Source organism: Microtus pennsylvanicus, chromosome 6 (assembly GCF_037038515.1).
Source record: "Microtus pennsylvanicus isolate mMicPen1 chromosome 6, mMicPen1.hap1, whole genome shotgun sequence".
In the NCBI taxonomy this organism is placed as follows: domain Eukaryota; kingdom Metazoa; phylum Chordata; class Mammalia; order Rodentia; family Cricetidae; genus Microtus; species Microtus pennsylvanicus.
In genome coordinates, this window is record NC_134584.1 from 70676476 (window position 1) to 70701958 (window position 25483).

General features: G+C 37.1%; 1 protein-coding gene across 6 annotated transcripts in view; it reads right to left on the minus strand.

Annotated features, from left to right (window-relative positions):
* The window catches only part of Arb2a (ARB2 cotranscriptional regulator A), a 419074-nt gene that overhangs the window by 301071 nt on the left and 92520 nt on the right, over positions 1–25483 (minus strand). For 5 of the 6 annotated variants that reach the window (XM_075976426.1, XM_075976424.1, XM_075976423.1 and 2 more), the window contains one exon: positions 3775–3840. The exons of the other annotated variant lie outside the window; for it this stretch is intronic. In XM_075976426.1, coding sequence (XP_075832541.1) covers positions 3775–3840 — 66 coding nt within the window. The remainder of the gene's footprint in view (positions 1–3774; positions 3841–25483) is intronic. 6 annotated transcript variants of the gene reach the window in all.

Genomic DNA, 25483 nt, shown 5'->3' on the forward strand with positions numbered 1-25483 from the left:
TCCTTCTACTTCCCTAGGTGCTGTCACAGTAAACGTGGCAGGGGAAGGGAGCCTCTACTTCGACTATGAAATAAAACTTACTTATTAACAGGGAAAAATCTGCTAATATCTTTTAGTAGAAAAGAACATTCTCTTAGAAAACAAACACCCAGGTTTCTTGTTAGCCCCATACTGGTATGTATTTTCTTGTTCTCTGTCTCTTTCCTTCCCCATCCTGACCATCCAGTTCCCTCTAGGTCTGCTAATCCCTCCCCTTCTCTCCTCCTTCTCCCCTTTGTCTTTCCTTCTCCACCCTCCCCCCACAGGCTCCAAATTTTCTCAGGAGCTCTAGTCTGTTTTCCCTTCCCCAGGGAATATATGTATGTTTCTCTTAGGGTTCTCCTTGTTACTTAGCTTCTCTGGGATAATGGATTATAGGCTCCCAATCCTTTGCTTCACAGCTAGTATTCACTTATGAGTGAGTACATACCATGCTCATCTTTCTGGATCTGGGTTACCTCATTCAGCATGGTTTCTTCTAGTTCCATTCATTTGCATGCAAATTTCATGATGTTATTGTTTATTTTACCACTGAGTAGTACTCCATTGTGTAAATGAAGCTAGCAAGAAATCTGGCACTAGAGAAATTCCCAGGAATCCATAAGGATGACCCCAGATAAGATCCTAGGAAACAGTGGAGAGGGCTCCCGAACTGGCCCTGTCAGGTAGTCAGATTGATGACTATCTTAAATGTCACCATAGGACCTTCATCCAGCAACTGATGGAAACAGAGGCAGAGACCTGCAGCAGAACACTGGGCTGAGCTCCCAAAGTCTGGTTGAAGAGTGGGAGGAGGGAGAAAATGAGCAAAGAGGCCACGACCACAAAAGGGACACCCACTGAAACAGTTTACCTGAGCTAATGGGAGCTCACCAACTCCAGCCCCACAGGGAAGAAACCAGCATACAACTAAACTAGACCCTCTGAATGTGGGCGACAGTTGTATGGCTTGGAAAGACTGAGGGGCCACTGGCACAGGCACCAAGATTTATCCCTACTGCATGTATACTGGATTTTTGGAAAACCCATTCTCCTTGGATGGATACCTTGCTCATCCTAGATATAGTAGGGAGGGCCTTGGACCTTCCCCAAAGCAAAGTGTCTTACCCTCTCTGAGGAGTGGAAGGTGGGTGGAGGTGGGGGATTAAGTGGAAGGAATGGGAGGATGGGAAGGAGTGGGAACTGGGATTGTTATGTAAATTGAAAAAAGATAGTTTGTTTTCTTAAAAAAAATAAATAAAAAAATAATACCAAGTACCCATTAAAATACTAACTAATAAAAAAAAGAGAGAGAGAAAGAAAACAAACACCCTGGCTGTCAATTCACACTTAAGAAAACTCAAGGAAAAGTAATAGTTATTGAAAAATAACTTCTACATTATATATAAAGTGATCATTTAGGAAAGGCAGGTTTTTTTAAGTTTACAAAATAAGGGAAGATTTATTAAGCAAAATGAACAAAGTAGTAATTTCATGCCTTACATAACACGAATCTCTCTCTAAATTTATTTACTTTACATACTAAATTTAAAATGAACAAAGTTCTCTATCTAATTTCAGGTTTTCTCTGTAGAAAATTAAAGAAATTCTATCATAAAACACTCTCAGCATAGTCGATAGTGATTGTGCTCTAAATCTGGAGACCGGAGTATGCTTAAAGGCTTCCAAAGAGCCAGGAATATTATACTTTTGTCAAAGGACAAAATATGAACAGTATTGATGGATTAAACTAACACTCTCTAAATCCTGCTTCAGAAACTTAATAAAGTGACAATATTTAACTTTCACAAAGAACAAATTTATACAAGCTGTTTGCTTGTTTACTTTCAGGCTCACCATGTAACCGCAGCTGGCCTGGAACTCAATATGAAGACCAGGCTGTCCTCAAACTCACACGCAGATCTGTCTGAATACCCACCAAGTTCTAGGATTAAAGGCATGTGCCGAGATTCCCAGCTTCAATGTACAGTTTTTACAGAATAAGAAAGCAGGTCTGAAGTCAGGAATTCTGACTCCCCTATTGGACAGCCATACTGACACTCAAAAGGATGCTAAAATTTAGGCTGCCATGCTTTCTTTAAGAAAAAGCTGCTTCAAACTAGAACAAGATATGGCTTGTCTATGGCATGCAATAATGTTTTATTACTGTAGTATAAAAGCACCAAGAGTGTCTACAAGTTAAAGAGTTGACTTCAAAAAGTACTTACTGAGTTCAGTGAATGGATGAATAACATTATTATCTATTACTAGAGGTTATCTTTACAAGATTAAATGAAAAGTATTTTTTAGTAGAACTATACAATCAAAGGTGAGACTCTAAAGAATAAAGATAAAATCTAATTTCTCAGTAACATAACCCAATATGTTTAAACAATCTATGTAAAAGCTCACAGAAGTTATCCATATGCAAAGTTTTCTATTTTAATAGGTCAATATCATTGTCATCTAGACTCAATCATAAAATAAAAGAATTGTGAAAAACAGAAAAAATTATCTAATCTACGCCAAACAACATTTTACATATAAGATTACTACTTCTTCATTTTAAAGCTTGAACTTCACGATGTTAATATATATATATATATATATATATATATATATATATATATATATATATATATATATATGCAGTAACAATTAGGGAAAAAAAGGCCATAAATTTAAAAAGAGGGAAGGGTCTGTGTATATTGTAGTGTTTGGAGGAAGGAAAAGGAAGGAAGCAAAGTAGATGATAAACTCACAAAAATCACAGAAGTTCTATTTAGGATTTGAGTCTAAGAAAAATCCCAAACTTTTCTACTTTTCTTTCTTCTTTTTCTTTTCTTTTCTTTCTTTCTTTCTTTCTTTCTTTCTTTCTTTCTTTCTTTCTTTCTTTCTCCTTTTTTTTTTGGTTTGTTTTTGAGACAGAATTTCTTTGTGTAGGGCTATTTGTCCTAGAACTAGCTCTCTAGATTAGGATGGCCTTGAACTCACAAAGATCTGGCTGTCATCTCTGCCTCTAGAGTGCTAGGATTAAAGGCATGAGTCACCATCATCCAACTTAAACCTTTTTAATTCCAAAAGAAAAGGCTACAAAATTTCCCAGTCTTCTAATAAAGAGGAATCAAGCAGTATTAAAAAGCAGGAATGACTTTAGGAACGTAGAGAAAAAAAACATTTTGTGTAGAAATAAGGGCTGAAGAGATGGCTCAGTGGTAAGAGCAGCACTGGCTGCTGTTCCAGATGGTGGAGTACCATCCCTAGCACCTCCACACAATTAATTCCAGCTCCAGAGATCTAATGCTCTCTTCCTATACAGGCACCAGGAATGCAGGTGGTGCACAAACATATATGCAGGCAAGACACTCATTAAAATATAAAATTAAGTAAGCAATTCAATGAAAAAGTTTCAAAGAATCAAACAATACTTTAAGGGTTAAGGAATGCCTATCACACTCATTTATATAACACAAAGAGAAACATCTAGGTGAAATGAGGTAAGGTAAAAGAGAAAGAACTCTCCCTATCATCATGTTAAAACAGACCGGAAACCACCATATTCATCGTTAACATTCATTTTACTTTGTAAAAACTACTGCTGCTACAGCGGGGTAAGGCAACCTACAGCCAGTGAACTGTCAGCACCAACATAGGAGCACCTTTAACCTACAAGAAAACTTTTCTCCTGGACTGAAAACCATTGTACATGAAAAAAGCATTTTATTTGGAATAAACATTTTTAAAAAATTGACTTACTGGTATAGAGATTTTTTGCAAATTGCAGTCCTTTTCCAGGAGCTCATAAACATATTTTGTGATTATCTAAGGGAAAAAAATAAAATATTAAGATACAATATCATCCACTATCAAGATAGATTTGTTTAGAAAAATTATTGAAAGTTATTTTGCTCTAAGTAATTACCTTTTCGGATTTCCTCCTTCTAATGTTCTTACATCACATTACATCTTTCTAAGTAGTGAAATGTGTTACCTTCTCCTGCTTTGTGGATGGCTACTGAGGATTTGAACAAGGTTTAAAAATTCACAGGAAATACCTAAGACTTTCTCCTTTGGAAATAAGTATTCTGAATCTTTTAAGTGATTTTAGAAACTGTTCTTCCTACAATTTCTCCATACATCTTATATCTAATGTTAATTTCTTAAGGGATTAGAATCTACACACCAGTTTCACCAAGAAAGGAAAGTATGTAAGAAGCATTATGAGCAGAAAAGGGAAACCAATCCAGCCATGGCAAGTGCAGTCAATACTGTGTTTATGAGAGTCAAGAAACAGAGTCTCCTCAAAGATGTCTACAACCCAACTCCTGAACAAATGTGTGTTAGGTTTCATGGTAACAGACCTGCACACGTGATGGTTGTTACGGACCTTGAGGAAAGAGCTGGTGGTACTAACGAGATAGGTCAAATCAACCATTTGTGTTCTTACAGAGGAGAGTTACACAAGTATGAGGTGGTGCAGAGATGGCAGGCAGGAAGGACTCAACTAGCTTTGCTGGGTTTAGAACTTAAGAAGAGAAGGCCCAGAGCTATGTCCTCTGAGCACCTGTAGCTGGCAGCCAATACAAACATGAGAGTTTAGTGTGATCTATGCAAGGAACTGAATTCAGCCAATAACACAAAGAAACCAGGACATCAATTCTTTGTAGCCTAAAATTGATTATTCTAACCTTCATTTTACTCTGGCATCTTGTACTGGACTTTTGATACATAGAATTACATGATAATAAATCTGTACTGCTGCTAGTCACAAAACTAATGGTAATTTGATAGAGCAGCAATATAAAATATATGACTTAAGATAGGTAGGCCTGGAATAGGAGCAAATGTTTAACAGGCAGTTTGAATGGTCATTCTAAGAGTGTTTCTCCTCCCAATGACATCTGTAGTTACCTGTAGGCAAAATATCTCACATACTAATTTCAGTGATAACATGTGTCAAATATTGTGAAATAAGATGAGTTTTAAAAATAACATTAAGATGTCAATTGCTTTGGTGTCACAATCAGTAATCTAAAATAGATTCTTTACCCTGCTTTCCTTAAGGAATTTAAAACTCTTTTATGTACATACATTCATTTATTACAGAAATAGTTCCATAGGTATATGTGAAAAATGACTGGCAACAATCATTTCAAAACATATAACACATTAAATGATCTAGTTATTAGTCTAAAAATATCTCTATACATTAATGTGGTAGCTAATACTATGTTCCTTACAATTTCACTGGAAGATAGTGGCAATATACACTCTAAAGAATACAAAAACATGTAAATTCAAGTCTGGCAGTGGTGGGGTGATGGAGGAAGGTCATTGGTTAAATAAAAATAAACTGCTTGGCCCTCACTGGTTAGAAGATAGGTAGGTGGAGTAAACAGAACAGAACACTGGGAGGAAGAGGAGGTGAGCTCAGACTCCACAGCTCTCCTCGCGGGAGCAGACGCCTCAGAAGAAACGCCATGCTCCCGGCTCCTGGGCAGACACAAGCAATGCAGCTCCAACCCAGGATGGACCTAGGCTAGAATCTTCCCGGTAAGTGCACCTAGCTGTGCTACATAGAATATTAGAAATGGGCTAGTCCAGGTGCAAAAGTTAGCCTAGAAGAGGCTAGATAAAAATGGGCCAAGCAGTGTTTAAATGAATACAGTTTGTGAGTTGTTATTTCAGGGCATAAGCTAGCCAGGCAGCCTGGGTGTTGGGGACGCAGCCCGGCCACCCATATTACTACAGTGGGGCATGCCTTTAATCCCAGCTTTCGGGAGGCAGAGGTAGGTGGATCTCTGTGAGTTCAAAGCCAACCAGGTTTACAAGAGCTAGTTCTAGGACAGCTAGGGCTATGACACAGAGAAACCCTGTCTTGAAAACAAAACAAAATAAAACAAAACAAAAAGAAAATATGTAAATTAAGACTTAAAAGCTTATATGAAGCAACATAACAACAGTGGCCTATCACTTCAAGAGAAATGACTTAAACAAAATTTGCTAAAATGACTGGTTTGACATGCTTGACATCTTTACTGTAGCTTTATAGATAAGGGAACAACAAAATAAATTAAATTCACATGCAAATATTTGAAACATAATTTGAGAAAAAAATAAGATTTTTTTAAAAATTAAAACATATCAATATATACTATAGAACCAGAAATAATTCTTTATATTCACATTATAATTCAAATATTCTAAATTTGCTTACATTTGGCCTATAGGACAGGTGTCTCCTGTGCAATTTATTCTATAACAAACCAAACAATAAAATAATTTATCCACTAAAAGAGAAATACTGCCTGTGTTGGACAGTATTGGTTGCCAGCTTGATTCCATGTGGAATCAGCTAAAATCTAAGCTTCTGGAAACCTCTATGAGAGATTTGCTCCATCAGATGAAGCAGGAAGACCCATCTGTGACTGCCACACTGAAAAAGGTACCAAGCCATGTGGCTAACATATACTAGAATAATGGGCTAATATAAGTTATAAGAGTTAATAAGAAGCCTTAGCTAATGGACGAATCAGTTGATAACTTATGTAGACTTCTATGTGATTCTTTGGGACTAAACGGCTGTGGGAACTGGGCAGGACAGAAACCCCAACAAGCAGGCACTCATGTTATACCCATCTTAAACAGGGACCATACTCTCTGGCAGCCCACATAAAAGGATGTGGAATTACAAAACTGCTTTCTGCCTTCTTTCCCTAATTCTTGCTAGCACATTTGTCTAACCTGTTGCTGGGGTCAAGAGTAAATACACCTTCTTCACGATTATGCCATAGACTGAAGATTACCAGCTCTCCAGGAGTCCTCTATAATTCCAGCACCTGGTTGGAACTGCTGAGACATCTACCAATGAGAACTGAACACCCATCCAATTCTCTGCTGTTGCTGAACTACCTAGACCACATCTTATAAGCCAGTCCAATAAACCCTACTTAAAATTCAAATTCATTCTATCAGTTCTAATCCTCTAGAAGCCCCTAATACACTACCTAACTTGCCCACTCTCCTTTGCTCACCACTTCCTATCTACAAAACAAACAGGGAAGAATAGACTGAAACCATCTATGCCCAAGGTAGCTCTGCTGAGAATACTGTCCTTTACCCTAGTTGCCCTCTTAGAGATAGACTACATGGCAACTGTTTAAGGACAGTTTCCCAGAAAATTCCCTTTGGACATGACAGAGTACCATTATGTCACATACTAGTCTGATATCATTCCTATGGGTTACATCAGTCAGTTCTGGAACACTGTGATGGGGCTTCAGCTCTCTTTGACTATTAAGTGTATTTTAAGAAGGGAAAGTGTTGTAGATTATTATTTTAAGGTGTGTTGCTTTTGTGTACGCTCTGGAACACTTGTTTAATGATGCAAAGGTGTGTCTGATTAAATAAAATTCATCTGTGGTCAGGAGGCTGTAGTGATGAGGCGAGCAGGCCTGCTTTTTGTCCCGCCCGGCTCCTGCACGGCTAGCTTTACACCCGAAATAACAACACACAAATTGTATTCATTTAAACACTGCCTAGCTCGTTAGCTCTAGCCTCTTACTGGCTAACTCTCACATCCTGATTAACCCACTTCTATTAATATGTATCGCCACTTGACTGTGGCTTACCAGCATGAGTCTACCACTGTCCGTCTTGGGTAGGAGAAGCATGATGTCTGCCTGTCTCTGCTTTCTTTCTTCCTCAATTCTGTTTTGTCTTCTCTGCCCATCTCAGGGCTGCCCTATCAAAGGCCAAGGCAGTTTTTTTATTCAACCAATGAAAGTAACACATACACAGAAAATCTTCCTACACCAGGAGGCTGAGTCAGCAACTAGCTGACAAGGAGTGGTAGGGAGGAGCCAGGTGGAGGAGGGATTTTTTTTTTTTTTTAAGAAGGGGCAACGAAACACAGGAACTTTTTAGGAGATACAAGGAGGATGTGAGCTACCTGAGCAGCTTGCTATTCAGCCTCTGAGGACCTGGATTTCCTTCCACCTCAACCTTTGAATCCTGAATTCTTTTGAGGGACAGAGATTTAGGTAAGTTACTGTTATAGCTTTGAAAGAGTGGATGCCTGAGAACAAAATTTCTTCAAGCTGAAGCTCTTGCAGCCAAGCCACTGCTGGTAGCAACAGGGTTGCAGTTAGCAACTGAGATAGCCATAACTTGAAAGGCAGCAGCAATTACAAACGAGAATAACAGCAAAGTTTTCCTCTGCATCCATCCTCTCTACCTCTTTGGGCAGAGAGAAACATTTCAGTTTGAAAACATCTTTTGTAGTAGCTGAATCAAGGATTTGGAAGGAAGCATTCAGAATGTACTCAGAGCCTTCTAGTTTACACAGGACTGTAGTCTACAGTTTAAAAAACACGAAAAGATTTGTTTGTAAAAGATGAAGTACTATTAGAATGTCATCAATATTCAAATATTACCTGAAAACTGTGTCTAAACGTTGAAAAAAAAGAGTTAAGAGACTACACAGGCTCTAAAATTGGATCTGCTTTTTAATAAGAAATGGTGGAATGTTCAGTTTCCTTCTAGTACATAAGAGTCAAAAGTAGTTACTTGGGACCTCAGGGGGAAAATATTGAACAAACTGAAAGCCACCAATTTTCTTGGCTCAAACAGCAACTGGGGACAAAGGACACAGAGCTTCCCTGAAAACTGGACATCAGGGCAGGCAGCTTAGGACCAACATACTGAGGAGAAAGGCCCACCAGATGCCTGTCACTGAGGCAGGAGCAGGGCAAAAACACCTTTGAACTCTAACAGGTTCATTTCTAGAGCTTCTGTCTGGAGTTAAAAGCTAAGGACGGGCTCACTTGGCCTATAAATGGGGATGGCAAACTTGGGAGACCTCCAGGTCCCACCTACCTATAGGTCCACACCATGTACCTAGACATAAGTCCTTTCTGATTTTATAAGAGGAAGGGAATATCACATTTTAAATATTCCTCAGCTTTTTATCTTTTTTAATAATACAGAATTCCAAGGAAAACTATGTTAGCACTCTCACTGATCTGTAAGTAAGGACGTGCCTAACCTACATTCCTTAAAGAATGCAAAGACAAGCATGGAGACAAAGGCACAAGAGAAAAGAGGCCAAAGCTTCACTTCAGGCAACCCAATGGAAGCCAACAGTACAGTGCTGTGAAAGTTTGTCTTGCAGTGAACTTGATCAGATGTAGAGTCACCTAGGAACAGAGCTCTGGAGGTATCAGGGAGGGGGGTTGCAGAGAGTTTTAACTGAAGTTAGAACATCCATGCTGAATACAGGTGCACAGTTCATGACTAAAGTTGCAGATTGAATGAAAGGAGAAAAGACACCGATTGCCAGCCTCCATCTTTCTCTGCTTTTGATTAGAGACAGAATGTGCCCAGCCCCATAATACCATTACCACTACTACAGGTGCTCTCCTGTCTAAGCACACCTTTGCTGAGATGTACCCTCTCTTCAAACTGTGAACCAACGGAAACCTTGCCTTTTTTTTAGATTCATTTTTATTTTATTTTAAAAACTATGTTTTCTTATTTTACATGCCAAATCCATTTCCCACTGCCTCCCCCTCTGCAATCTCCACCTTACTCCCCCCTATAGAAGGTTTATAGAACCTTCACCTCTATGTTCTAGCATCTTATGTGCAGGTCAGTACAGTGTACAACATCAAAAAAGAAACTAAACAAACAAACAAAAACAGTAGCAAACAAACTGGCCTCTAATGACATTCCATTCTATTCATTGCTCAGTACCTGCTCAGCCCATATCAGAGAAGCTGCCTCCTGCAGCAGCTGGGAATGAATACCAGGAACACATGGCAAACACTATGCAGAGAGTGAAAGACCATGGGATAATCAGCACTAAATGAGATATTTTCATAAAATCCCTTCTCGAGGAATTTAGGAAACCCCCTGGAGAGGAGGCAGAAACTCCCTAAGAATCAGAAAGGATGGAGGCCAGTCCCTCTAAATTACCAGGATTGATGCTACAAGTGACCTCACAGAAACTGAGGCACCAGGTGGGGGTCCTAGTGTTGAAAAGAAAAGTGGACACATGCACCTACCCTAATTCAAAAGCTACCTCAAAACAATAATCACTTGCAGAGAAAATTTAATTTCCTTCAAGGATGTCCCACTAAGGAGATGAGGTAGGAACAGGCTGCATGCCCAGCAATAGATGACAACAGAAAACAAACTCAATGGAAGATTTAATTTATAAGTTCTGAAATACTTAGGATTAATTTTTTTGAAACTTAATTTCGTTCTGTTAATTGGTAATCTACTTTACAGTATCAGGCAGGAACCATTTGCAACTCAAGATTCTTTGTGGATGAGAGGTACTTTACATTACATTTTTTCTTGTTTTCAGAGCTGCTTCTTACTTGGGGGCTACTTTTTGCTTTAAATGAGACATAATTCCTAAGCAATTACACTGTTTTTAATGAGACACTGTACAACTGCAGCTGGATGTTGTTTCTAGTCTTCCAAGAAGGATCATACGTGTCAAACACTTCTTCTAAAGCCATGTTGTCATCAACTTTGGGAATTACTTTGCATATAAGTGCTAATACAATGAAAACCCAAGTTGACCTCATGCAGTTCACTGTATGAATTGTGAGGGCTGCAGAAATGCTTTGCTTATAATACAGTGTCTCTTGTGGACTGAAAAGATGATGAAGAAACTACCCACATAGGCTCCCCATTACCTAATGAATTCTTGCCTTTTTTTTTTTTTCGAGACAGGGTTTCTCTGTGTTTTTGGAGCCTGTCCTGGAACTAGCTCTTGTAGACCAGGCTGGTCTCGAACTCACAGAGATATGCCTGCCTCTGCCTCCCAAGTGCTGGGATTAAAGGCGTGCACCACCACCGCCCGGTACCTAATGAATTCTTAAAGCTAGTACTGGAATATTATAATAATGTTTTGTGAAAATTTTATTAACTTGTACAGTGTGACATGAGTTACTTTTCTGAAGCAAACAAAAGGTATATTTCTCAAGGTTCTGCTGCCTTCTTCAGAAGCATTTGATAGAGGATATCACATATTTGTATTAGATGAAGAATAAACCAGTTTACAGTTTGAATATTCTTATCTGTTTGTTTGGAAGAATGTTTAATACCTCCTTTAAATTTCAGAATTTCGAAGCTACATAAATATACACATATGGTTCTCTACTGATGATTATCATGCTTATACTGGTTTAACAGAAGAATTTCTTTTATTTTAACACATTCATAATTGGAAGTTTGATACATACATACAATGTATTACATTATACTCATCTCCGCATCCCCCCACCCAATCAACCATCATCCCTCATCCTCTGCCACATTATGTTCACATTTAAAACATATTTTAAACACTGAGTCCAATGTGGGTGGGCACCAGTCACTGCAGGGAGCATGGTCAATTTATCAGAGACCCACATGCTTACCAAGATTGTCTCTCTCTGCACTAGAAACCACCAACTGTGAAGTCCATCAGCTAGTGCTAGGGCGCCACGCGTCAGTGCTGACTGGCTAGATCTCACGCACATCTTGTCCAGAAAACCATGACTGCTGTATGCTGGTGAAAGCAGGAGCTCTGTCATGTCTGGAAGATACTGTCTCACTCACTTTCTCCCTGACCTTGGCTCTTACCTTACAATCTTCCCATCACTTTTGTCTGATAGTCACTGAGTTTTTTACTTTATAATGTCCACAAGCTTTTATGTACCATAGAAACCATACTTGAAGTTTTATTTTTATATAATTTATTTTTTCTTTTATTGAGAATGGATTGTTTTCTCAGACAATATATCCTGATTATACTTTTCCCTATCTTCACTCCTCCCAGATCTTCCCCAGCTCCACTCACCTCAGGACCAACTTCCGTTCTGTCTCTCATGAGAAAAGAACAGGCTTCTAAGTAAAAACAACCAAACATGACAAAATAAAATATAATAAGATATAATAAGATGAAGGAAAAACATAATGTTGAAGTTGGACACAGTAACCCAACAGGAGGAAGAGTCTCTAGAGCAAGCACAAGAGTCAGGGACCCACTCGTTTTCACAGTCTGGAGTCCCATAAAACTACTAACCTAATTGCTATAATATATACACAGAAGATTATATGAAACTAATTACTCTTAGCAACAGGCTGCATATCCAGAAGCATGTAGGCCCCATGTGTGGTGTTTCAGTCTCTGTAAGCTTATAGGTGCCTTATTTAGGAGGGCCTTGTTCTCCTGGTATCCTTGGTCCACTCTGACTTTTTTTTCCTTCAAGGTGTGGTTTCTTTGTGTAGCTTTGATAAGCCTGTCCTGGAACTCACTCTGTAGATCAAGCTAGCCTTGAACTCACAGAGACCTACCTGTTTCTGCCTCTGAGTGTTGGGATTAAAGGTATGAGCCACCACTGGCCAGCTTCATCTTCAACTCTTACAATCTTCCTGCCTCCTCTTCTGTAGGATTCCCTAATCTCTGAGGAGAGGGATTTGATGAAGAGGTGCAGTTTAGACTGTCTCTCCTCATGTCTGGCTATGGAAAGATCTGTTCCCATCAGCTGCCAGAGGCAGTCTCTCTGATGATGACTGGATAAGGCACTGATCTGTGATTATAACAGAATATCATTAGGAAAAATTTTGTTGATTTTATTTTTTTAAGACCAGTATTGTTTGTTTACTGTGGGCCTCTAGGCTATCTAGTATGAGTTCCTTCTCAGGGAGTGTACCTTAGGTCAAATCATATATTAACTGGCTACTCCCACAAGATCTGTGCCACAACTGCCCTAATATATTTTGCAGGCATGATAGATGGTAGATGAAAGGTTTTGTGTCTGGGTTTGTATCCTTGTTTCTCTTTTGATAGCCTGTAAAGGACCTTCCCACATCAAACAAACTAGAATGAAGAGGTGAAGACTCCAAAGGCACTAGCTCAAATTCTTCATGTTGTGTGTGGGTTGTCCTCCACAATGGGGCCCCTCATTCAGTTTGTAGAGTGCAACCAATTGTCTTATGAACAGCCTTGATTGATTGGCAATTTTAATAGGACCCACTTGGCCAACAATTCATTTGCATACAAATTATTCCTGTCACTGTAAACCTCACTTGGCTATAAAAGATGGCCAGGATCACCATTATAAATTTCAGAAAATTTCTACTGCATTAAATTTCAATACCAACTCGCAACTGCTGCCCCAAGTCCAACCATCTTTCCCCCCATTCCCTCCCTCACCCCATCTACCCATGCCCAATTAACCACAATCCTATCCCCTCACACCTCTATCCCACCAAATAAAATTCCATCAAATAAAACTTATTTGATTTCTCAGGAAGATCGTATGATCTCCTGTAATTTCCTGAGACCACTACATTTTATCTAACCTAGGTCTACTGACTGTATCTTGATTATAATTTACCCAAAGGCTAATAACCCCTTATAAGGGAATACATAGGATATTTATCTTTCTTGGATTACCTCATTCAGGATAATTTTTTTGAGTTCCATCCTTTTTCTTTAAATTTCATGAAGTCATACTTGTTTTTAACACCAATAAGAGGTATAACTGGGTCTTGAGGTAGATCAAATCCCCGTGTTCTGAGAAACCACCATATTGATTTCCACAATGGCTATAAAAGTTTGTATTCTCACCAGCAACGGAGGAGTGTTCTCCTTACTCCACATCCTTAACAACATGAGTTGTCACTTACTTTATTGACATTAGCAATTATGACAAGTGTAAGAATACCAAAGTAGTTTTCATTTGAATTTCTCTAGTAGCTATGACCTCAAAATGTAAACAATATATAAGTATCTAAGTAGGAGTAATATATAATGCAATATGAAATATGAAAATGTATCTTAAAGGTTATATCAATACACAAAATGTCTTAAACAGAGATAATAACATACATATATACACTCTGACAAAATAACTTTGTATAGGTGTACAAATAAACAAAAGTAACAAATAAAATTGAACTTGTATCAATATACAAAAACTATACCAATGTAAATTATCCATGAATAACAGCTCACAAGTATTCAATCTATTACCCACTATAACTATCCCCCCCCTTTTCAAAACAAACATAGTTTTCACCCCAACCCTCTAATACAAGTAATAATCAACAACCCCTAAACAGTGTTCCCAACCCTATGGACAAACGTTTAGCCCCTTCCCCTCTTTCAGCCAATAGCCTTTAAGATACCAGCCCACTTGGGCGTGGTCTCTTTTGCTTTAAAAAGCAGCAGCAGCCATGCACTCGCTTTCTTGCTTCACACTCCACTTCCGGCTACCGGACTCCTTTCCTGGTCATGCAGTGGGCTGTTATCTAGGATGGTGATCTGTAAGTTTTCCCTTTAAATAAATAACCCTTTTATTAATCATAACTCCAAACTGGTGTGAGACTGTTTTGTGACTTACGCCATCATCTGGCACCCCACGTTAGGCACCATTCTGTAGACTGAGGTTTCTGTCTGTCCAGTTCCCCAGCCATTTAGTCCCAAAGAAAATCACACAGAGGTCTCCATAAGTTATAAACTGATTGGCCCATTAGCTCGGGCTTCTTGTTAACTCTTATAATTTATATTAGCCCATTATTCTAGTATATACTAGCCACCTTTTTCAGCAAGGCAAGTAACATCTTCCTTCTTGGGTGTCTGTGCAGGACTGGGCTTCCTCCTTCCCAGAATTCTCCTGTTCTCATTGTCCGGCCTCTACTTCCTGTCTGGTTGTCCCGCCTATACTTCCTGCCTGGCTACTAGCTAATCAGGGTTTATTTAAAACATAATTGACAGACTAGAGAATTGTCCCATACCACTGTTCAATATTAATAACAAACCCACCAGGTCAAAGCTATCCTATGGGCCTTTTCTTACAGGAAAGATTGGCAGTAGTCACATAGTTAACAAAGTTATGGAATCTGAACTCAACGTAATCTGCCCTGTAATCTGTGTTCTGTTATCTGAATTTCTCTAATATATTTCCTCCCAATACATAGGGGGAAAAAAGGAGCAATGGGACATAACACTGAAAAGAAAAAGTACTATTAACCTAATAGTAGAAGACAAGAACAAAAGGAAAAACAGTGAAAGCAGTCTATCTCTGTGCCAAGGAAAAAAATGAGAGTGACTGTATTGGCTTTAAATTGAGGCTTTTATCCCCCTTTCAGTGATCTTGTATTATGAAAATAAGAATAATGAGATTCAGAGACAACTTTTCCTTCTAGAACACAAAATATTCATAACTCAGCAACTTTTTTGCTGTGCTAAAACACCATAATGAAGGTGATTTTAAAACATGTTTAATTTGCCTTCCAGTTTCAGAGAGTCGGAGTGCATGATTACAGAAGGAAGGAGCAGCTGAAAGCGCATGTCTTCATCTAAAACCATTAGGCAGAGAAAAAAAGCACTGGGAATCACAAAAGTCTTTAGACGTCTGAAAGCCCAACCCTAGTAACAAACTTCAAACAGCAAGGCCAAGCCTCCTTATACTTCCCAAACAATTCCAATAGCTGGGGACCATGCATTCAAATATATGAGACTATGGGAGCCATTCTCATTCAAACCACAATAACTAATACAATTCAATGCATTTCCAAATATATCCATTCTAAAAGAAATCTAGCAGGAAAGATAACTTCTATTTTGGAAACTCATTGGGTAAAGGTTCAATTATTTTGTATTCAATAAGATATATCAGAAATCTCTGAAAAACAGACTACTTAGGCTTCCTAATAATCAAAATTTATATTTAAGCTTAGATTTGGGAGAGCAAACATTTGTAAATATTTTCATAAATTACTTTTCCGTCCTTCAAGATACATTTGCTATAACATATAAAAATATTATTACTATAAAAAGGAGGTTCAAATGCTTTAAATACATTAATTCTTAATTCAATATTTGATAATCTCATATAATCAATTATCCTCTGCCTTATATGACTTCATGGGCAAAAGTAAACCAAATACAACCTTTTACATAAATAAAATTTGTAGTCAATGAATTACAGTAGTTTTATTAAAGAATGAAAGCAAGTTTAAACATTTACGTTGACCCAAACATGCTCATTTCAAATAAATTAACTTCCATATTTCAGTCTGAATTAAATTTCACACTTCATGTACCAAAGATCCCACTACTCTGATCAAAGAATTCACAAATGTCAAAACAGAAATTCCCAATAGTCAAATGCCTGGAGGAGAGGGAGAGGAGGCATCCTAAATCCTCAAATGAAAAAGAGGCTCCAGGACAACTGTCCAGGATCCTCTAAAACCCAGAAAGACAAATGACAAATTCATGAGGAGGAGTAAAACAGAGTGCGGTAAGAAAGCCAACTGCCGGTGACACAATGACCAAACAGGTTTCTTCTTTAGAATACTTTCCCTTTAATTAATAAAAAAAAATGGTCTCAGCACCTAGAGAGTATTGAGATAGTGATGTCGAGAAGGAGTAGTGCGGGCAAACTGCACATCTCTTTGGGTAATAACAGCATTTAACCTAAATTTTACTTCTGGTGTATGTAAATTCTTAATCAATTTTGAAGAGTGAAAGAAAAAATTAAAAACTTACAAACAATATATCAATCTTTCTTCTGGATAATACAAGATATATTAGTAAAATATTTGTAATTAAAAACAAATTAGGTATTCTGAAAATGACATCTTACACAAAATATAATTTGCCTCAAATATCTACATAAATTAAAAACTTTTTTTCAGGGCACAGAAAAACTTACTACAAAAAGGCAGTGGCTCAGAATAAATACCAGAAAACATAGGAAGTTAGTTTTAATAATTAAATTCATAATTCATCTAATCTAGAAAATGCCAAAAAAGTTTAAAGAGATTTTCCATTTAACACGAACCAAACCCCCAGTGAGTAAGGACGACTAAATGGTTCTGCAATGTGATATGCTTACGGTTAATGAGATCAATACACAGTAGCAAACCCACAATAGATTAACTGCCCAGTAGCTGTGATGTTTATAAAACTATTACTTGGCTACAATTTCATTAAACTTTGGAACTGACCATGATTTGGGAAAAACAAACAACAAAAACATTCTTTTGCTAGTCAGGTGTGCTTTAGTGCAAAGACAATTTTTTTAAATATTATGTCTTTGTTTTTGGCACAGAAAAACATTTCAAAGCATTATTCACATTATTTTTCTTCCCTAGAGTTAAGACACTTTAGTGCCATATGGATACAAATATACTTCTGTTCATTTAAACATGCAATTAAACTATATAAAATAGAAAACTGCTAAAGTAAAATAACCTCATTCCACTGTAAGGCTTTTTTAAAAATAATAATAATAATAACATGGGTGATGTGCCAAATAGCTGGGAGCGGCTCATTATACCTTCAGAGAGAATCCAAGTTGAAGGCTTATCTTGAGCTCTCAAATGCAGCGGTAAAACCTTGGGGTATAATCAAGAGTTGAAAGGTACAGATGAAACGTAAGTGCGTGAACCTCTTGTGAGGACGTTGATGTTTGGTCACCGATGCTCTATAATAAGTCACATCTCTGTCACTGCTGCTCACTGGATCAACTAAGAGAACTTGCATCTAAAGTATTCAAAGCATTTCAGAAAGAAATCATTGTGCTTCCCCCCCAAAAAAATGCCTAACACCTTTTTATTTCCTTAAATTCATAGTAAAATTTAAAGGAATATACAGAGATTTCTCACATGCCCACTACCCCAAATACATAGAGACTATATATTTTGCCTGGGATTACAAACGTATCCACTAAAATAAGCTAGCTCTCAATTAATTAATTTTATTTCACCAGTAGTTTATAGTTTTCCTCATACATCTGTTCATAATGTATTAGATTTATATTTCAGGATTTCATTCTGAAGGTTGTTATGATAAATGGCATTGTGTTTTCAAAAGCTATCCGTTCAGTGTTAGTTTATGACAAGTTGTTGATTTAAAAAATACTAATCATGTTCTCTGCAAAACTTCCATAAATGTTACTAATTTCAAGAGAGGTGCATGTGGTTAGTTTGTTTATATAAGAGATGACAATACCATTTGTGTAAAAATTTCACTTATATTTCTTTTATAATCTTTTATAACTCTTTGATAGGCACACGTAAAAATATAGTTAAAAGGCCTATAAAAGAGACAAAGGTGTCAGATCACAAATACTCTCTGATGAGGCCTCAGAATTTTAGTAAGGGGTTACATCTGGACTGAGTAGTGCAATGGGCAATGCTTTTTCCCCTCAACTATGAAAGATGGAACTATAACAAACTTATCAAACAAATAATTTTCTCTGAAAGGCTGTGTGTTCAGGCCCAATAGCTAACATTGAAAAACTATGTAAGAATTACTTTAAACAGCAGAAACACAGCCGGGCGGTGGTGGCACATGCCTTTAATTCCAGCACGAGGGAGGCAGGGACAAGTGGATCTCCATGAGTTTGAGGCCAGCCTGGTCTACAGGAGCTAGTTCCAGGACAGGTTCCAAAAGCTACAGAGAAATCCTGTCTCAAAAAACCAAAACAAAACAAAACAAAAAGAATAAAATGTTGAAAGATATGCCACTAAATCAATTAATTAGCACATCAACTATACAAATTATCAGTTACACACCTAAAAATTTATTCTAAAGAAATACACATTTATCCAGATATAACCTGCACATAAAGTTTTGTAGCATCTTTAACATACTAGAGGCCAGTTGGAATTTATGAACTGACAAATGGTACAACTATAACAAATTTATACCATATAATAATGTTCAGTAATAAAAAGAAATTAAGTATCAATCCATACACTCACCTCAGTGAAACTCCAAAGAATTATGTTGGGCTACAGCAGCTAATCTCAAAAGATTACATATTCTATGATTCTATATAACAAGCATGAAATGGTAATAGCAGTGAACTAGAGAGATGATCAGTGAATGTCAAACATAAAGGTAAGTAGAAAATAATGTGACATGATAAAATAACAAAGTAAGAGAATCTTAGTAAAGACATTATTCTCTATTTTACCTATGCATTTTTTAATATAATGAAAATGATATTGTATCGTAAAATTTCAAGGTGTTGCTCTAGAGGGGAAAATGCAGGTCAATGCTCTACAAAATTCCAACACATTATTTCTTACACCTTTATGAGAACCTACAACTGAAATTAAGAAGCTTAATGAAAATAGTTAAATGTAGTCGTTCTCTTGTGTGTAGTACTGTTCTCTTGTGCGAATGGTTTTTAATTATTTAACAATTTCATGCATGTATATATTCTATTTCATGTATGTATATATTCATTTCTACAGCACCCCCATTATCCTATGACATCTCCCACTCCTGCTAAAGCCTTTCCTCTCCTGCTACAAAGTTTCTGAATACCATCTATAGTGCCTCGGATAGTCTTGAGTATGCGGTTGGAAAATTTTCACCCGAAAGTTAAGTCATTGACTCATCAAAGATGTAATATATTGTCCTCTAAAACTATTCCAAGTTTAGGTTTTGAAATTTTTACAAAAAGAACATATCACATAACTCATAAATAGTGTCTTCAACTAATTTACAGTAAAAAATTACAAATCTTCCTTTTATGTAACAATTAAAATTAATTCATATGACTATGTTCTATATAATATATCTGTGCTTTTCTACCACAGAATATATGGAGCATGGTGGTTCTCAAGATTATCTTAATGCAATTCTTAATTATCTTCTGGTATATGATCTATGTATAAAGATAGGATTGGTTCCAACTTCAATTAATCAATATAGCTGCCAATGTGCTCTTCCTGCTGCTGCTATTGAGAATCAATATAAATATACAGTCACTTCTTGGCGCTTTTTAAAAGGTCTTTTAATAACATTTTAGCAATGCGTAGGTTTTTGTTCAAGTTCAAAGAATAAACTCCTTTGAGTGGGTTATAAAAACTTGCATTTTGGAGAATAAACTATTTGACTTCTAGAAATAGCAAGATTATGTATTAACAATTATATCTCTAAAACTTATTTGGCTTTATAAAACCTATACTCCAATAAATAGGACTCATTCAGAGAATAATGGCATATACACACACCCAACCTCAAATTTACAGACGTGATAATGACTACTACTCAGAGTCAAGCATTTATATGCAAAAAAGTTGTGCTTATAAATAATGTCCCAAATTCACATTTTAAAATAAAATAATTCTTTCTTTTTTCCCCGATGGATCGAGATAGAGATAGAGACCCAAATAGGAGCACCGGACTGAGCTCTTAAGATCCAAATGAGGATCAGAAGGAGGGAGAACGTGAGCAAGGAAGTCGGGACCACAAGGGGTGCACCCACCCACTGTGACAGTGGAACTGATCTATTGGGAGCTCACCAAGGCCAGGACTGGGACCCAATAAGCATGGGATGAAACCAAACTTTCTGAACATGGCGGACAATGAAGGCTGATGAGAAGCCAAAGACAATGGCACTAGGTTTCGATCCTAATACATGAACTGGTTTTGTGGGAGCCTAGCCTGTTTGGGTGCTCACCCTCCTGGACCTGGATAGAAGTGGGAGGACCTAGGACTTCCTGCAGGGCAGGGAATCTGGACTGCTCTTCATTCTCAAGAGGGAGGAGGAATGGAGTGGGGGGGGAGGAGGGGGAGTGGGGGAGGGGGCAATGTGTGGGAGGAGGGGGAGGAAAATGGGAAATGGGGAGGAGGCGAAAAATTTCTTTCAACAACTAAAAAAAAACAAACAAAAAATAAAGAAAAAGAAAATAATTCTTAATTGCCTTCTTTAGAGCAAAATAAGCACATGTAGTAATAAGCGCAAATATTATTACTGCTTTTCAGGAAGTTGCCACTACAAATTCCTTAGAATGAAAACAGAAGTCTATAGAGATAGCTATTCAGAATTTATCAAATAAGCAGGAGGTAGACATTGGGAGAAGAAAGAGACCAGAGATGGGTAGAATTAATTTGAAAGGGATAAGGAAGAATCAATATGATCATTATATGCAGAACTGAAAATGTAATCAATCTATTTAGGACACTTGATGCTAAAAAGGAAATAACACATACTGAATTAATATATCTACAAAGTAAATATGTTATTTATTCAGTAATTATATATTCAGGAACCTTGATGAGTGAACATTAATAAAAGATCATTCCATTGGTCTACCCAAAATGAGGCCAAAGTGTCTCAGAAGAATTTCAAACATCCGGTCTCAAAAAGAAAGATTCTTAAGATAAATATTTAAGAGTTTCTAGTCCATACACAGCTCTTCAACTATTGATATATTTCTCATATTAAAATCAGTTTTAGAGGGTGGGCTAACATTTTCAACAACATGATTATATTTTCTCCCATGAGACCATTGCAAATGTTTCATAGACTTCACAAATAAAGCCACCTGAACTTGTTATTTTCCATTAGAAAGAGTATTAAAGATTTTTGGCAGATATGAGACTATTTGAGTTTTTAGTTCATTTTTAGTTAGACTCTATGGCTTGTGTTTTGCAAAGAATGTCCAACTTATCAAAGTTGTTAAGTTTATTGGCATAAAGTTATATAACCACATCTATTTACTATTGCCTTAATGACTACAAAAGATATATTCACTTTCTTCTAGATCTTTCCCCATCCTCAGATAACTCTGCCTTGGGACTTATTATTTTACTAATAATATCAACCATGTGCCATATGAGTTAGTACTCTGTATGACCGTTAATATTATGACAAAAAGATTAAAAATACTTCTATTAATATTATAACTCTTTCAAGTGTAAGTTTTCTACAGTGAATCATGACCATGCCTAAAAGTGAACTTTGAAGTCTCCAAAAGGAGGATGGGGCTCCACAACAATGATTCCACCAGGACTATGATAACACCACTAAGCTGAAAAACCACCATGTAAAAATAGGCTTTAGACTAAAAATTGCTCAGAACAATTTCAAGGTGGCTAGATGAGATAATTCAGTCTCCCAGACTACTCTAGCTAGGACCTGAGACTAGTCTTGTACTTTCCCATTACACAGAGACTGTACAACAAACGATATAGTTACCTCCCCCAGGACTTCACAATTAACCTAAATTTTTCTTTTCAAGATTCCCTAAAGATTCTATCGCCCCCAAACAGCAGGAAATACATTTAGAAACCAAATGTCTACATTCCCAAGAGGTGGGATGGTTAATGCAGGTTAGTAATTCGTCACCAATTACAAATGGACATATTTACTTATGTTTTCAAGGTCAAACAGAGATATAGTTTAGATAGGCAGGTCGTCATCAAGCACTTCAGAGATCTAAATTATATAGCATTTAAAATGTTTTAATAACATAGGTTCATTTTTTTCATAACAATGAGACATGTCTACTCCTGGCATCATCAGTCTACTTGGGAAAAGATGATGAGCATCGAAGAAACTTCACATGGAGGCTACTTTCTTTGTGGCAAAAGCAAGCCATTGAGCAAGAAAGTGCTCATGTCTCAATTGCTGGCAGTATGCTATCCAAATTGGACAAGTAGGATACAAGAGAGAGAGACTGCCAACCTTTGTCAAGACAAGGCAGGACGGCCTTTCAGAATATTCTGCTTCATAGAAAAGTCTGTCAGATATGCTAAGGCCAAAAATAGATGCATCATTGCAAAGGAAACTCGTTCAGGAAGCCAGCTGGTTCTGCCATTTCTCACATTTTTTTTTGTTGCTTGCTTGCACTTCCTGATTACTCAGGTAATAATATTTCCTTTTTGATACTCTGATAGAGTTAAAGATGGTGATATTTATAGTTTTCCTTGTTATCAGAGTCAGAAAAGAAATTTTCTAATGAAATATAAAGTGTATAAGATTGAGTGATATCAAAAGACAGTTTTGGTAATACAAGTTTTAAAGTGAATCAGGCACTACCTTACTGACTCACCAAAATAGGATAGGTAATGGAGTATTTTCTCAGAATTTGTCAAACATTGATGGACTAGGCATTATTGATATATTTTTGCCTGTATATATTAAATAAAGATATTGTACTTATTGTATATAGTTTTTCTTATATTAGTTATAATCATTTTTATTTAAGAAAAAAGGGGAAACTATAATATTTTGTTTGTGCTCTAGCAAATAAAGCTTATCTGGAGATCAGAATGTGGAGGTAGCCACTATTTAACCATAGAGGCCATGTAGTGGTGGCACATACCTTTAATGACAGCATCTGGGGGATGAAACAGGAAATGATATAGCTGGACAGAGAGAAAGCAACAAGGCAGGGTGGAAACAGGAAGTTGGCTGTTGTAGGGAGAGGGCTTGCTTGTTCTTCCCTGCCACCCAGCTAGCTTAGTCCAAAAATGACCACACAGGAATTGTATGAATTAAATCAGTGCTTGGCTCATTATCTCTAGCCTCTTATTGGCTAACTCTCACACCTTGATTTAACCCATTTCTACTAATCTGTATATTGCCACGTGGCAGTGGCTTACCAGGAAAGATTCAGCATGTCTGACTCTGGCGGCTCCATGGCAACTCTCTCTGCTTTCTTCCTCCCAGAATTCAATCCTGTCTTCCCTGCCTACCTAAGTTCTGCCATATCAACTAGGCCAAGGCAGTTTCTTTATTCATTAACTAATGAAAGTAACACATAGACAAAAGAACCTCCTACACCTTTTCCTCTTTTCTGTTTAAACAAAAAGGAAGGCTTTAACTTTAACATAGTAAAAATTACATATAACAAAACAGTTATGAAGCAAGAATTACAGTTACAATATTTATATCTACTTTATCTTTTATAATAACTAAGGAAAATTATATCTATTCTTCAATTCCATCAAAGACTCCAGAAAGATACAATATTACCTAAGTAAATAGGAAGTGCATTGTAAGCAACTTCCAGAATTCTAAAATTGACAGAGATATCTCGCTGCCTGGACAGTCACCCAAAGTTCTTCTGTACTGTTGGGGCATCCATCTTCAGGCTACAGGCCCATAGTATTCAGCAGACTTTTCCATGAAACAGGAAGTTTCAAAGACAGTTTAGCCACTTTCTTCTGTGTTCTGCAGAATGTCTAACAAATTCTTTCATGAAGCAGGAACTTCGAAGGACCATCTCACCTTTAGGCAAGTTCAGTAGTCATCTCTCTATGGGTACTGCATGTCCAGTAAAGCAGTCCAGTCCAAGCAAGAACAGTTTCTTGCCCAAATGCTAAGGAGCCTCTTCAATGCCCATCTTCCTCTTGAAGTAATTGGTGTCTCACCATCATGAAAAGTCCTAAGTTATTAAAACATTTTAAATGCCATATTCTGAGGGTATCTGAAAGATGTGAAGAATACCTATATAACTGAAATACATCTCTATACATCTAGAAAGTCTAACATGACTACAATCTTTATTATAGATGACTATCTATTAAGCTATATTTCTTAATTATACATTACATTTTTTAAATAAATTTTATTTTATGTGCATTGGTGTGAAGGTGTCAGATTCCCTGGAACTGGAATTACAGACAGGTGTGAGCTGCCATGTGGGTGCTGGGAATTGAACCCAGTTCCTCTGGAAGAGCAGTCAGTACTCTTAATCACTGAGCCATCTCTCCAGCCCTATACATTACATTTTTAAATGAACTACACAATCACAATACCTTAATCAAGAGCAGAAATATACATGTAACAAAGTTGACCTTAAATCAATATCAATAAAGCAAGATCCATACCAATGCAAAGTATTTATGTCTATAGCAGTTGGCCCCTTTTTGACTAAGAAGCAGGTTAGGTAAGAGTTGGATGTGGTTTTTTCCTTTGTCTCTTTGATCTTTCAATAGTTATCCAGATATCCGATTCCAGGTTTTTATTATTGAGACCAATTAAAATTCACAGTATAGTGCTTCTTAGTCTTAAATGAAAGGCTAAATTAGAATGTTCCAAGTAGATTTAGCTATCAGAAATTTCAGGTTCTGTAAAGACAGAGAAAATGTTTTATAACTTATGTGAGACAAATTTAATGGCCTAATATTGTAGAGAAACACAACTGAAAGAATGTGTACTTTTCTTTCCTTTTTCCTTAAAGTATCTTTGTGTGCAGTATCTGCAGGAGTTTGCTGGGCCACATGCAAGTGTGTGCATGGGTATGGACATTGGGGTCCAAGGTTAACATCAGTAGTCTTTCTTGACTGCTTTTCACACTGTTCATTTAGAAGAAGTCTCACTTGATCTTACGGCTACTTTCATCTGTCAGTTTGCTCTAGGGTTCCCTATTTATGTCTTTCAAGTGCTGGAAGTACAGACAGTCCACCTTGCACACCTGCCATTTATGAAGGTATGGGGGCATCAGTAATCTGGTCCTCATAATTATGAAACAAGCCTTTTAAATACTCAACCATCTCAAGGCCCCCAAATCATATATTCTTAGGATATTGGATAGTTTTCTACATATGTCACTTAGAAAATGTTAGATAATAGTGTTGCTTAAATTTTCTGTATGTTCCAATTTTTTCCTCACCCATCAGTGCATTACTGAAAGGAGTATGGAA